The sequence below is a fragment of the Rhinatrema bivittatum genome, chromosome 13 (assembly GCF_901001135.1).
Source record: "Rhinatrema bivittatum chromosome 13, aRhiBiv1.1, whole genome shotgun sequence".
NCBI classification, from domain to species: domain Eukaryota; kingdom Metazoa; phylum Chordata; class Amphibia; order Gymnophiona; family Rhinatrematidae; genus Rhinatrema; species Rhinatrema bivittatum.
Window position 1 is genome coordinate 47,126,679 of NC_042627.1, and position 13,741 is coordinate 47,140,419.

Here is a 13,741-nt window from a genome sequence, read left to right on the forward strand (position 1 = left end):
AGGGGAAGCGGCCTCGCGGGCAACTGTAGCCCACTGGATCAAAGAAGTAATCAAGGCGGCCTATGTAGAGGCAGGCAAGCCTCCACCTCTACAAGTCAAGGCCCATTCCACAAGGGCCCAGGCAGTGTCCTGGGCAGAAACCAAGATGCTGTCACCCGCCAAGATTTGTTGGGCGGCGACGTGGTCTTCCATTCACACCTTCTCGAGGTTCTACCGCCTGGATGTCCAGGCCAGGGAGGACACAGCATTCGCAAGGACAGTACTAAGTGGGCCCCGCGCAGCCTCCCACCCGGTTCGGGAGTAGCTTTTGTACATCCCATTGGTCCTGAGTCCATCTGCTACACGCTAGGAAATGGAGAAATTACTTACCTGATAATTTCGTTTTCCTTAGTGTAGACAGATGGACTCAGTATCCTGCCCACGGCTGCCTCAAAATACGGAAACCTCAGGTAAGAATCCCCGAGAGCAAGACAAGCACGGGTAAGCCAGACGTTACCCTTAGTTAAGACACCCATAGCTACCGGGTGTCGGCATTTCTCGGTTCACGATACCGGCGGTCTCCAGTTCCAAATCACGTCAACTAGCTCAAGTTAATAAAGTTCATCAAGTTATCCAAACACACATATATCCACTATTGCTTTTCAAGGAGAATACTGAAGAGCGGAGCTTCCTGCACGGGTATATGTAGTGCTGACATCAGATTGAAATCTGACTCCGTCTCCATCTGTTTTATCAGGGACACACTGTACCCATTGTTCCTGAGTCCATCTGTCTACACTTAGGAAAACGAAATTATCAGATAAGTAATTTCTTCAATTTTTGTGTTTGTTAGGTGTTAAATTACAGTTGGTGTTAAAAACAAATGTGAAACAATTTGAAACTAGATACATGAAAAGTACTTGGTCTGGAAAATTTTAAAACCTTTGGGGTAGATTTTCAGACGAGCGCGAACAGCCTACTTTTGTTTGCGCTCCAGGCGCAAACAAAAGTACGCTGGATTTTAGTAGATACGCGCGTAGTCGCGCGTATCTACTAAAATCCTGGATCGGCGCGCGCAAGGCTATCGATTTCGTATAGCCTGCGCGCGCCGAGCCGCGCAGCCTACCCCCGTTCCCTCCTAGGCCGCTCCGAAATCGGAGCGGCCTAGAAGGGAACTTTCCTTTGCCCTCCCCTCACCTTCCCCTCCCTTCCCCTACCTAACCCACCCGCCCGGCCCTGTCTAAACCCCCATCCTACCTTTGTTGGGGGATTTACGCCTCCCGGAGGGAGGCGTAAATCCCCGCGCGCCAGCGGGCCTCCTGCGCGCCGGGCCGCGACCTGGGGGCGGGTACGGAGGGCGCGGCCACGCCCCCGGGCCGTAGCCACGCCCCCGTACCCGCCCCCAAAACGCTGCCGACACGCCCCCGCAACGCCGCGCGCTCCGGCCCCGCCCCCCCGACACGCCTCCCGACACGCCCACTCCGAAAACCCCGGGACTTACGCGAGTCCCGGGGTTCTGCGCGCGCCGGGAGGCCTATGTAAAATAGGCTTCCCGGCGCGCAGGGCCCTGCTCGCGTAAATCCGCCCGGTTTTGGGCGGATTTACGCGAGCAGGGCTCTGAAAATCCGCCCCTTTCCTTTTAATGCATTACCCTCTTTTTCTTTTAAGGAATATGTGATCTCTTTTAAAATACTCAAAGAAACATAATGGTAGAAAAAGACTGTATGGCCCATCTAGTCTGCCCATCCATCCAATTAATTCAGCATTATAATTCTCATCACTTCCTTAGAAATCCCCTGTAATTATCCCATGCTTTCTTAAATTCAGATGCTGTTTTTGTCTCCACCACTTCCACTGGTAGACTTTGCACATCCACTATCCTATCTGTAAAGAAATATTTCCTAAGATTACTCCTGATTCTATCCCCTTTCAGCCTCATCTCATGGCCCCTCGTTCTAGAGCCTCCTTGCCATTGAAAAAGGCTCGCCTCCTGTGCATGGAAACCTTTGAGATAATTGATTGTCTCTGTCTCTGTCTCTATCTCTCCTGTCTCGCCTTTCCACTTGGGTATACATGTTTAGATCTTTGTCTATCCCCATATGCTTTAGATCAAAGACAATTGACCATTTTAGTAGCCACCTCTGGAAAGATTCCATCCTGTTCATATCCTTTGGAATGTGTGGTCTCCAGAATTGTACACAATATACCAAGTAAGATCTTACCAGGGATCTATATGGGGCAATATCACCTCCCTTTTTCTGGTGACAATTTCTCTCTCCCTACTCCTTAGTTAAGCATTTTCCTTTTTCTTTATGGAAATGACAACTGATAATGATGAGACACTTAAATAAAAAAAAGACAGGTTTACTAAATGCTGTTGCTGTTTCTTATTTCTTAATAGAAAAAAGGAATTTATCGTTGTACTAAATGCAGATTGCAATTTTTGACCTGTAAAGAAAAAATGGATCACAAAACTCAACATCATCGAACATATAGAAAGCCTAAGGAATTGGAGGGCTTGCCCCCTGGGACTAAGGTAAGTTAATTAAAACATCTGTATTGTAATACTGTGATTTGAATTAAAGTAAATTAAAATTAATTTTATTCGAGGTGGTTAAAATCCTGGAAAATGATGCTAAGATATTTAAAAATAAGTGCACGGATCTACAAAGCTATTGTCTTCGGAAAGAAAGAATTAAGCATATAAAACGTGCTTTTTTAAAATGTAAAGTGTTTTTAATGGAGTGCAATTTGTAGTGACATTTAATAACTGGACATCCTTTCAGGGGAAAGAGTCCATTCTTTCCATAATTTGCAATTTGATGGCTTGTTTTTAACCTGATACTCTAGTACAGAGGCAGGCAAACAATGGCCTGAGAGTCATATCCAGTCCACAAGAGGTCACCATTCAGCCTATGGGGGCAAAATGCATCCTGGCCTACAGTGATGAGAGCATGTCACTTCCAGCTGTGAGTGACATCAGTAAGCCGACAGTTATCTCGCTTCCTGCTGCCATGTCTCCCAATGTATTCCTGGACCTCTTGGGAGATAAATGTCACTACTGGATGCCTCACTGGCCCCCTGATGTGACTCTCTGGACCAAACATTTGTCTACCCTTGTTTTAGTACCAGATTCATAAATATGATGCCTTGTTTGCTCTGAGAAAGTAAATATGCTCAACTTTTAAGTTTAAAATACAAACATGAGACATGTAAAATTTATAACTCCCTCCTTGATAAATATATAGTTCCTGTCCATACCCCAGATCAGTCCAGACAATGGGTTTATGCATCCCTACCAGCAGATGGAGACAGAGAACAAAACTTTAAGGCACTGCTATATAACAGAGTGCCACCTGCAGTCCCTCAGTATTTCTCTTATCTTCAGCTGATGGTAGAGGTGCATACCTGCAGTCTGGAGGTGGTGTTTAAAAAAAAAAAAAAAAAAAAAAAAAGATAAGCTCTCCGAGGTGTTAGGTTCCTTCATGGGCCATCCCTTGGGAAGAGCCGGGCGAGTGGGAGGATTGGCAATCCCTGTCATGACTCTGCCTTTTGGGGGGGGGGGGGGGGGAGATAGTCAGAGGCTCTGGTTCCCTCTCCCCCTCTGGGCCCTTCGCTCCCTTGGTGTACCTGGTTCCTCAGCAGGTAGCCTCCAGAAGCAGGGGAGTATTTCTTTCACTTATTTCTTTTTGGAAGTAGTCTTTCCCTCCTGTTTTTCCTTTAGGCCCTGTTTCTTTAAAAAAAAAAAAAAGCAGGGACTGGGAGGCTGCAGCAGTGTTTGTGTGCAGACCTGAGGAGCAGGTAAGTTGTTTGTTTTTTTTGGGAGTTTTTTTTTCTCTGCCAGGAGGCAGGCAGGAGGGAGTGGGCCAAATTGCCTGCCTTTATTGGGGTTGGATAGTGCTGTACTTCAGCAGCAGGACCGCGTGTGCAGGCCCAACTACCCTGACATGCCGACTCCCACTCAGCGAGGCAGACTTTGCCGCGGTTGCAGGTCAAGGCATTCTCGCCTCGATGCGGCCTCATTTTGCCACAATTGGGTTTCGGGGGCGGGGGGGGGGGCGGTACCTCAGTGGGACCCCCAGGGAGTGGTGAAAAATTGCAGGCAGCTGGGTTGGCTCTGGAGGGATTAGAGAAGCTGGCAGCCATTTTGGTAGCACATGCAGAAGTGCAGGCTACCATTTCTGAGCCCCGGGATTCCCCTCCCACACTTTTTCCTGTGGGAAAGGATCCTGCTGGTGGCAAGGGGACAGGGTGGGGCTCGGGAAGGAGTCGATAATGACTTTTCCTCCTTGACCCCGGAGGTCTTTTTCACATGTTTTGTGCTTCTCCTTCATAAGGCTTATTTAGCCCGGAAGGAGTTAGGGGCAAAGAGGCCTTTGCCTAGGAAGTCCTGGATGGCCAAGAGGGCTATAGGGCCTGTGGAGTCAGGAGGGATGCTGGGTCTCAGAGAATCCCCGGAGGAGGGCAATTCTTCAGATAGCCTGGATGATCCTAAGCAGCTCCAAGGGGGTCCGGGGGCACCGGACAAGGACCCCATTAGTTCCCTGGTAGGTCCAACTCAGAACCTGGATCGAGATCCATTGAGGGTCTTGGGGGATCCCATGCAGGATCAGGCGATTCCAGTCACAGAAGGAGATGTCCCACATGTGGTCCGACTGTTCTGGTGAGAGGAACTGGGTCCATTGATTCCCTAGCTGCTGGAGGAGCTCGACATCAAAGAAGTCCAGGAAGACTCGGACAAGAAAGGAGTGAATCTACTCCTGGAGGGATTGCATGGACCCCCTATCACTTTTCTGTTGCCAAAGCAGGTGAACAAGTTGGTGGATAGGAAGTGGGAATCTCCCGAGGAGGGCCTGAAGGTCGTGAGAGTTATGGGGAAATTATATCCCTTGCCGAAACAGACCTTGAAGTTATGGAGAATTCCCAAGGTGAATGCAGCTGTTGCGGCGGTTACTAAGAAGACTACCATCCCGGATAGGCGTGGTGGCTCTCAAGGATCTCCAGCTTAGGAAGCTGGAGATTCTGCTCAAGCAGCTTTTTGAATTCTCAGCTTTAGCCCTTCAAACAGCGATGTGTGGAAGTCTGATGCAGAGAGCCTGTTTCTCCTGGGTGCAGAAGGTGCATGTCAAGCATTCAGGAACGGCATCTGAAGCGGCAGATGTGGCCCGTTTAGAGGCGGCAGTGGCTTATATGACCAGGGCTCTGTACGACATGGTATGGACTTCTGCCAGGAGAATGATCTTGGCTGTTGCGGCGCGAAGGCTCTTTTGGCTGCAAAATTGGTCAGCGGATATGTGATCTAAGGTCCAGCTGTCGAACCTACCTTTCAGGGGGAAACTCCTCTTCGGGGAAGGTTTGGAGAAGCTCGTGAAGCAGTTGGGAGAGTCGAAAGGCAGTAAGTTGCCTGAAGACAGGAAGGGTCCTAGGAGTCCGTTTTCAAGAGGCTAGGAGATTTCGAGCAGGCAGAGCCCCTGTGCAAGCTTTGCAGAAACAGAGTTTGGGCAGATTTTCGGAATCAGCACAGGTTCCCTAGGGACGGTGGGTCCCAGTGGGGGGGAGCGGAAGTAAGGTCAGATAATCAAGGTGTGAAGGTCCACTCCTCTCAGGAGGCTATCGGAGGAAGGCTCTCTTTTTTATGAGGATTGGACCAGAATAACGTTGGACCGGTGGATCCTGGAGGTGGTAAGAGATGGTTACGCCTTAGAATTTTCTCGGCTACCTTTGTAGGCTCTCGCTGCATCTCCCGGAGCAAGCGGGAGACGGTGCAGGATACGCTCCAGCGCTTACAGCTTCTACGCGTCATTGTTCCGGTGCCCTCTCAGGAGAAAGGGGGCAGGTATTCAGTGTATTTTGTGGTGCCAAAGAAGGAAGGGACCTTTTGGCCCATTCTCAATCTATCTCTCCAGGTGCTGCGGTTTTGGATGGAGACGCTGTGCACAGTGATAGCAGCGGTGCGCAAAGGGAGTTTCTAGCTTCCCTGGATTTGTCAGAGGCGTACCTTCATATCCCTATTCAACCCGAGCAGCAATGGTTTCTGAGATTCATGGTTCTGGGAGAACATTTCCAGTTTCGAGCTCTTCCCTTTGGGTTTAGTGATGGCGCCTCACGCATTCACAAAGGTGATAGTAGTAAGGGTGGCGGCAGTCAGGAAGGAGGGCATCCTGGTACACCTGTACCTTGACGATTGGCTCATTCAAGCAAAGTCGGAGGGTAGAGTGTGGTTGTTCAGTCCAGCGAGTGCTCCAGCTTCTGAGGGCATTGGGCTGGGTGACAAACCTCACAAAGAGTCACCTGAAGCCGACTTAATTCTTGGAGTAACTGGGCACTTGCTTCGATACCCAACTGGGGAAGATGTTCCTGACTTCGGAGAGAGTCATCAAGCTGCAGAGTCAGGTTATTCAGTTGCAGAGCATGGCAGTGCCCAAAGTCTGGGATTACCTGCAAGTCCTGGGGTCCATAGCTTCTATGCTAGATTTAGTGCCATGGGCTTTTGCTCACATGCGGCCTCTACAGGGGGCTTTATCCCGGTGGAATCCGAGGATGCCATCATCATTTAGATGTGCGCACTCTAGAGGAAGCGATGTTTGGGGAGAGTATATTGCATGCGGGTCTTTCAGGTTCCTGCCCAGAATGGAGGGACTCTGGTACATCCCACTCATCTGGACCAGTGGTTCTCAACCTTTTTTCTGTCGGGACACACCTGACAGATGGTTCTCACATGCATGACACACTGACCCATGATCATCACGGGGCTAGATGTAAAAGTACAGTTTGCATCCATGGGAACCCCCCTGACCCACAATAATGGATGTAAAGCAGAATTATGACATTCCCCATACAACTCACCCTACAAAAAAGATATTCTGGTTCTGGTGTCATCTCAGTAACAGCAACTCAAACTCCTTCTACTTCCAGGCTCAATAGCCCTACTTATGAAAAGACAGCAGTTTACCACCAATGCATGTCCTCTTGAGAAAACACAACAAATAAGACTGATAAAACTCTTACATGCTAGTAAAATATCTCATCTCGGTAACAGACACAGAACCAACCTAACATACTCCCAGGATCTGTAGTAATGCACATAAACTAATCCGCACAGTGTTACACCTGTATTATGGAATACACTCAAACAGGAGCAACCCTATCTATGAAAAGGCAACACTATAAATATTAAATCAGGCCCTAAAAACCAATACACCTCTTATTAGGAAAACAGAACTAGCAAGCAGCTATAGATCCCCACACAGAAATAATTGTAAAACTATACTAATAAGCAGAATAAATGTTTCACAACAACTATGAACAGAATAACATCCAACAATTAAAAACTCATAAAAACTATTAAAAATTCTCCAAACACAATAAAATATTTCAAAAAAAGCAGACACATCACATAATATTAAATAATTAAAATGGCAGTCAATCAAGAAAAATAAACTTAAAAAGCCACCTTTACTTACCCCCTCCAGCAGCTCTCCTACTCCTTTTCCATGCAGGCCGTAGTACACACCAGAAGCAGTAGAAGCTAAGCTCTATACTCATGGTCCTCTTCCTTAATGCCCATGTCTCTCACACACACACACCATACCAGTCATGCCCCCATGACCAGTTTCTGTCTCTCACACCCCAATCATCTCCCAAACAGTCTTTGACACACACACCAGTCACCTTCCTGAACAGTTTCTCTCATGCCATACACACACACAGGCTTCCCACTCCCGTGTTCTACTTACATATATGGGCTTCTCACTCTCATAATCACTTTCTCTGTCTCACACACACTCACCAGTCTCTCACTCCCATGCTTGTTCTCTCCACATGCACAGGCTTCTCATTCCCATAATCACTTTCTTTCTCTCACACACAAACACACACCAGTCACCTGATCTCTCTGATGCATACACACACACAGGCTTCCCACTCCCATGTTCTTTCAGATAAACAGGCTTCTCACTCCCATGCTGTGTCTCACACACACCCAGGTTTCTCACTCCCATGCTCACTCTTCACATGCACAGGTTTCTCATTCCCATAATCACTTTCTTTCTCTCTCACACACACACACACACACACACACACACACACCAGTCACGATCTCTCTCATGCATACACACACAGGCTTCCCACTTCCATGTTCTGTCTTACATATACAGGCTTCTCCCTCACATGCTGTGTGTCACAGACACCCAGGTTTCTCACTCCCATGCTCACTCTCTTCACATGCACAGGCTTCTCATTCCCATAATCACTTTCTCTCTGTTACACACACACACATACATACACACACACCAGTCTCTCTCTCATTTCCATGCTCTCTCTCCACTGCACAGGCTTCTCATTCCCTGAATCACATTCTTTCTCTCATATTCACACACACCAGTCTATTTCTCTCATACACACCGTCACCTTACCAACCAGTCTCTCACTCTCATGCATGCACACACACACAGGCTTCCCACTCCCATGCTCTCTCTCTCACATAATCAGGCTTCTCACTCCCATGCTTTCTTTCACACACATCCACCCCCCTCCCCCCCCCAACAGCAGGCTTCTTACGCCCATGCTTTCTCACATACCCAGATTTCTCACTTCAATGCTTTTTCTCTCTCTCTCTCACACACACACACACACACACACACACACACATCAGTCACCTCCCTGACTAATGTCTCACACTCTCACATACACATCAGTCATCTCCTTGAGCAGTCACTTTCATTGTCTCTCACATATACACATACATCAGCTCTCTGACCAGTTTCTCTCAATCACACGCTGGCTGCTTCTTTCTCTCACTCACTTCCTCTTCCCCGCCCCTCCCCGAGCACAAATGGTAGCTGCAGCAGCCTCCTCCTCCAGCCCCCGCAGGCCAAGAAGGAAGAATTCCATCGACCGCGGGAGGCTCCTGCTGCTCTCTCCTTTCCCGATTACCATCTGCTTCAATTACTCAGGGACCGATGCTGCAGCCGCCGCTGCTACTTTATCACGCGGCACGGCTCTTTCTTCTTCCTGCGCACCGTGTATCACTTCCTGTTCCGGGTCACGGGGGCGCGCGGGAAGAAGAAAAGGCCAGCCGCGGGTGCCACAGCTTTTTTTTTTTAGCACTGCTGCCGTTCCCACTGGGCTTGAACGTGTTGATAGCCCGGCGGCAACAGCAGCAGGGAAGAAAGAGCAGCGGGAGAGGCCGGGAGCACGCGACACAGCAGCCAGTGCTTGGCGACACACTAGTGTGTCGCAACTCACCAGTTGAGAACCGCTGATCTGGACTGATCTGGGGTATGTACAAGAAAGGAGGAATTTCAGCTTCCATTACCATTGCCACAGAATACCAAGTACAGTCTCTTGAGGTTGCTGTCATGGCACAATCTTGAGAGGGGAATGGATCTGGAAATGCCCAACTGGGTACTTGTAACCACTGATGCCAACTTCTCTGGATGGGGGGTGATTTGCCTGGGGAAATTGGCCAATGGACAGTGGTCGCCAGAGGAGGCAGCTTAGTCAATCAATCGACTGGAAACCAATGTAGTACACAAGGCCTTGGTGGCGTTTCTTACGCTCATTCGGGGCAAATCAGTGCAGATATTCTCTGACAATGCAACGACAGTAGCGTACATCATTCGTCAGGGCAGTACAAAGAGTCGTCTAGTGGCGTTGAAAGCACAGGAGCTGTTCCTGTGGGTGGAGAAACATCTGGAGATATCAGCGGAAGCCTTCACCTTGCTGCAAGCAAGGTGGGGCAAACCAGGGATAGACCTCATGGCGACTCCGGCAAATGCGAAAACGGATCACTTTTTCAGTCGCAAACTGGAGGTCAGATAGGAGGGCATCAACGTTCTCGTCCAACTGTGGCCGACACACCTCTTGCTGTACGTGTTTCCTCCATGGCCACTCGTAGGATGGATGCTGCAGCGCATCGAAACTCAGACAGGCAGGGTGATTCTGGTGGTTCCCGAGTGGCCGCAGCGACTGTGGTTTGCGGACCTTCTGCATCTTGCTTTCCTATGGCTCATCTCTCAGGGTTACTTTATCAAGGACCTGTATTTTCAGACTGTGATGATCGCATCTGTCTAGCGGCCTGGCTTTTGAATGGTGGCAGCTCAGTTTGCAGGGATATTTGGAGCCGGCGATTGCAACTTTGCCTCAGGCAAGGAAGGTCTTACACTTCAATAGGTTATGTCCGGAAGTGGAGAGTGTTCGAATCCTGGTGTTTGCTGAATAGAATACAGCCCTTAGAGGTGGATGTGCCGCAGATCTTGGAATTTCTGCAGTGTGGGTTATCAAAGGGGTTAGCATATAATTCCATTTGGGTCCAGGTAGCAGCTTTGGGTTCCCTGCATGGCAGGATTCATGGAAAGCCGCTGGTGTCTCATCCGGATGTGGCTTGTTTCCTGAGTGGGGCAAAGCATCTGCGTCCTCCGGTGCGAAAGATCCTGGCATGGAATTTGAATGTAGTTCAAGTGCTATGTGGGCCCCCTTTTGAGCCAATGCAGAGGGCATCATTGAAGGATTTAACCTTGAAGACTGTTTTCCTATGGCTGGCTATCTGTTCGGCTAAGCGAATTTCTGAGTTGCAAGCGTTGTCTTGTAGGGACCCTTTCCTCTGTTTTTCAGACAATGGAGTCTCTTTACGAACGGTTCCACCCTTTTTGCCAAAGGTAGGCTCCTCTTTTCACTTTAATCAGGAGGCTCAGCTTACTGCCTTTTCAAACTTAGCAGCCAATTCTTCTATGGCTAGAGAACTTCAATTACTGGACATGCGTTGTATCCTTTTTCAATATCTCAAGAAGACAAATCCCTTTTGGAGATTGGATCATCTGTTTGTCCTGTTCAACGGAACAAAGAAGGGAAATAAGGCTTCCAAAGGTACAATTGCTTGCTGGTTAAAGGAGACGATAGCTTCGGCTTTAATCTGCAAGGGCTGGGCGGTGCCGGAGGGGTTGAGTGCATTCCACTAGCGCGTAGGTGACCTCATAGGTGGTGTTTCAACTGCTTTCTCTGCAGGAGTTCTGTTGTGCAGCGACGTAGTCTTCCGTCCACACTTTCACCAAACATTATTGTTTAGCTGTGCACACTCCAGAGGAAGTGATGTTTGGGTGAGCATATTGCATGCAGGTGTTTCAGGTTCCTGCCCAGAATAGAGGGGCTTGGATACATCCAAGTCATCTAGACTGATCCGGGGTATGAACAGGAAAGGAAAATTGGTTCTTAACTGCTAATTTTCGTTCCTGAAGTACCACGGATCAGTCCAGAGACCTGTCCCCCTTCTGACGAAAGATGTCTTTGCTTCTGGAGATGACTATGCTGATTGAGCTGACATTTGATTTGATCAGAGTGATGAAAACTGTACATAGTTGATATATGTTTTGTTTAGTCAAGGGGGCCTAGTTTGTGGGGGCTCCAACTTTGTCTCTGTTTGCCCAAGGTTTATTGGGGGTTTTGTTAAGGTAGATATCTTGGCTTGGGTACAGGTCAATACTGAGGGATTGCAGGTGGCACTCTCTGTTATGTAGCAGTGCCTCAAAGTTTTGTTCTCTGCCTCCATCTGCTGATACGGATGCAAAAACCCACTCACCTGGACTGATCCTTGGTACTTCAGGAACGAAAATTAGTAGGTAAGAACCAATTTTTCTTTATGCCAGCATTATGGCCCAAGGACAGCTCATAGGAGAAACGTTACTTCTTCCTTTCTACTCCTTTTGCTTGGGTTAGTAAGGGTTGAGGATGCTGCACTATTTTGAATGCCCAGTTTGCAGAATTGAAGTTCTGAAGCAGAGCAGACATATCATTTTTAAACCAGAAATGACCAATCCAGAGGTTACTAACAATATTATAAATAGGTGGACTTTGCATACTACTGAGAAGACAACTTGCAGTTTCCTGGCATGCTGTGGAATTCAACTTGGAGAAAATAACATTAGAAAAAAGTTTATTATCTCATTTGCAAATTATGAAATTGCTCTTAGAGAAACCTTTAAGACTTACTGGCTTTTCAGTTCGATAGGTTGAGATGCTTTTTTAACAAGTTTCATATTATGGAAAAAAAGAAATGTAAGTGAGATATTTTGCATTTTGCTAGGTTACTATTCGAGCATCTGTTGGGCCCCTTCCTGCAGGATCTTCTTCCACATCTTCCTTTGCCACAAGCACCTCCACCATCCAGCTGTCTCCAAAAACTAAAAATACCACCACTAAATGTCATATTCCTGCAACCAAATCTAATGCAAGTCCGGCAAAATCTCAGCCACCTAATGTACAGAAGAAACAATCATCCTCAACAAATTCAAAGAAACGCAGAATTGTTAATACAGCATTACAGAATTTAAGGTACCTTTTACAAATAAATAACAAAAATGTTTTTTGGATGTTGACTTACATAGTTGGTTAGATTGTAGAAAATATAGAGGACCAATGATCCATCTAGTCCAGTGATCTTTTGCTAATATTTTGCTAATTTTTTTTAAGCGGAACCACTTTGAGTCCAATGGAGCTGGAGGGTAGCTGAGGGTTTGGGATCCTCCTCAGCTACCCTTGGGCTGATTGAGAGATCGGTGTGGGAGGCTATTACCATTTGCCACCATTATCATTCTCACCCACACTGTTCCTCCATTAAAGTCAAAATTAAAATGATGCTTTTTATTAAAGGAAATTAGAATTTCCAAGGCAACTATTCAAGTAAATTAAAAGCAGAATAGTACCTATGCCACAAGGAAAAAGGTCAGCAGTGTCAATAACTTATACAAATATATAATTAAACAAAAATCAGTAAAACACCCCCTTCAAAATCATCCCTCCTCCTCATTGACTAATAGAGTAAAAGCCCAGCACCTACAAAGTCCACCCTCCTCCCATCTCCCCAAGGACTTCCAATACACAGAGACCAACACCCAGGGCAGCCCTTAAAGGTGACAAATAAGACAAAAAAATTTTTAGGAATTGAGAGTAGTGTTTTCTCACAGGACAAGCAGGATGGTAGTCCTCACAAATGAGTGACATCACACAATGGAGCCCTGTACGGAAAACTCTTCTGTCAAAGTTTCCACAAAGCTTTGACTGACACTGGCACACTGAGTGCACTGAGCATGCTCAGCCTGCAATTATCCCTATGAGCCACAGGTGTCTCCCTCAGTCTTCTTTTTTCCGCTCTGCAGTAAGCATAGCGGTTGGAGCTCTGTGAGGAAATTTTAACTTTTTTCCTCATGGAAACACTTTACTTTTTACTTCAATAGACACTTTTCCCTGCATGGGTTTCCCTCCGCGTACGTTTTTACGACGCTCGGTGAGTACTTTGACTTATTTTTTCGGTCGGTTCCTGTCACCTTCTGGCCTGCTAACTGACTGAGGCCTCCCTCTTCCTATTTTTTCAGTTAGCTACACATAGCCTGCGCTAGTGGGACAGGAACCTCAACGGTTTCCGTTACCGCCAGGGCCCTTTTAGTTTCGGGTCCTTTGTTCCCCAGTACCCTCGCACAGTCGATGCCCCATTGCTACCGTAGGTACCCCTCCTCAGACCGCCCTGGATTTTTAGGTGCCATTAGTACCCCTCCCCCGCGGTACCCTGATGCCATTCTCCCTGCATCGTTTCTATCAGTGCTGCCAGGTTTTTTACTCCTTCGCGCTGTTTTTTCCTTGGGCTCCTTCGGTGCTGCCTTACCCGGGTGAATGCCCTTGACGCACACTTTGTCTCGTCGCTGCCATCCATACTCGGGTTGATGCCACCGTTGCCCGGGTCACTTTCCTCGATGCCATCCCTTAAATTATG

General features: G+C 47.7%; 1 protein-coding gene across 4 annotated transcripts in view; it reads left to right on the forward strand.

The window, feature by feature from the left end:
• Window positions 1-13,741, forward strand: part of ZNF280D (zinc finger protein 280D) — a 570,468-nt gene that overhangs the window by 345,347 nt on the left and 211,380 nt on the right. For all 4 annotated transcript variants that reach the window (XR_003852490.1, XM_029575754.1, XM_029575752.1 and 1 more), the window contains 2 exons: window positions 2,381-2,515; window positions 12,059-12,306. Coding sequence is in view for 3 of the 4 variants with exons in the window: in XM_029575754.1 (XP_029431614.1) it covers window positions 2,381-2,515; window positions 12,059-12,306 (383 nt within the window). In the remaining variant the exon portion in view is untranslated. The remainder of the gene's footprint in view (window positions 1-2,380; window positions 2,516-12,058; window positions 12,307-13,741) is intronic.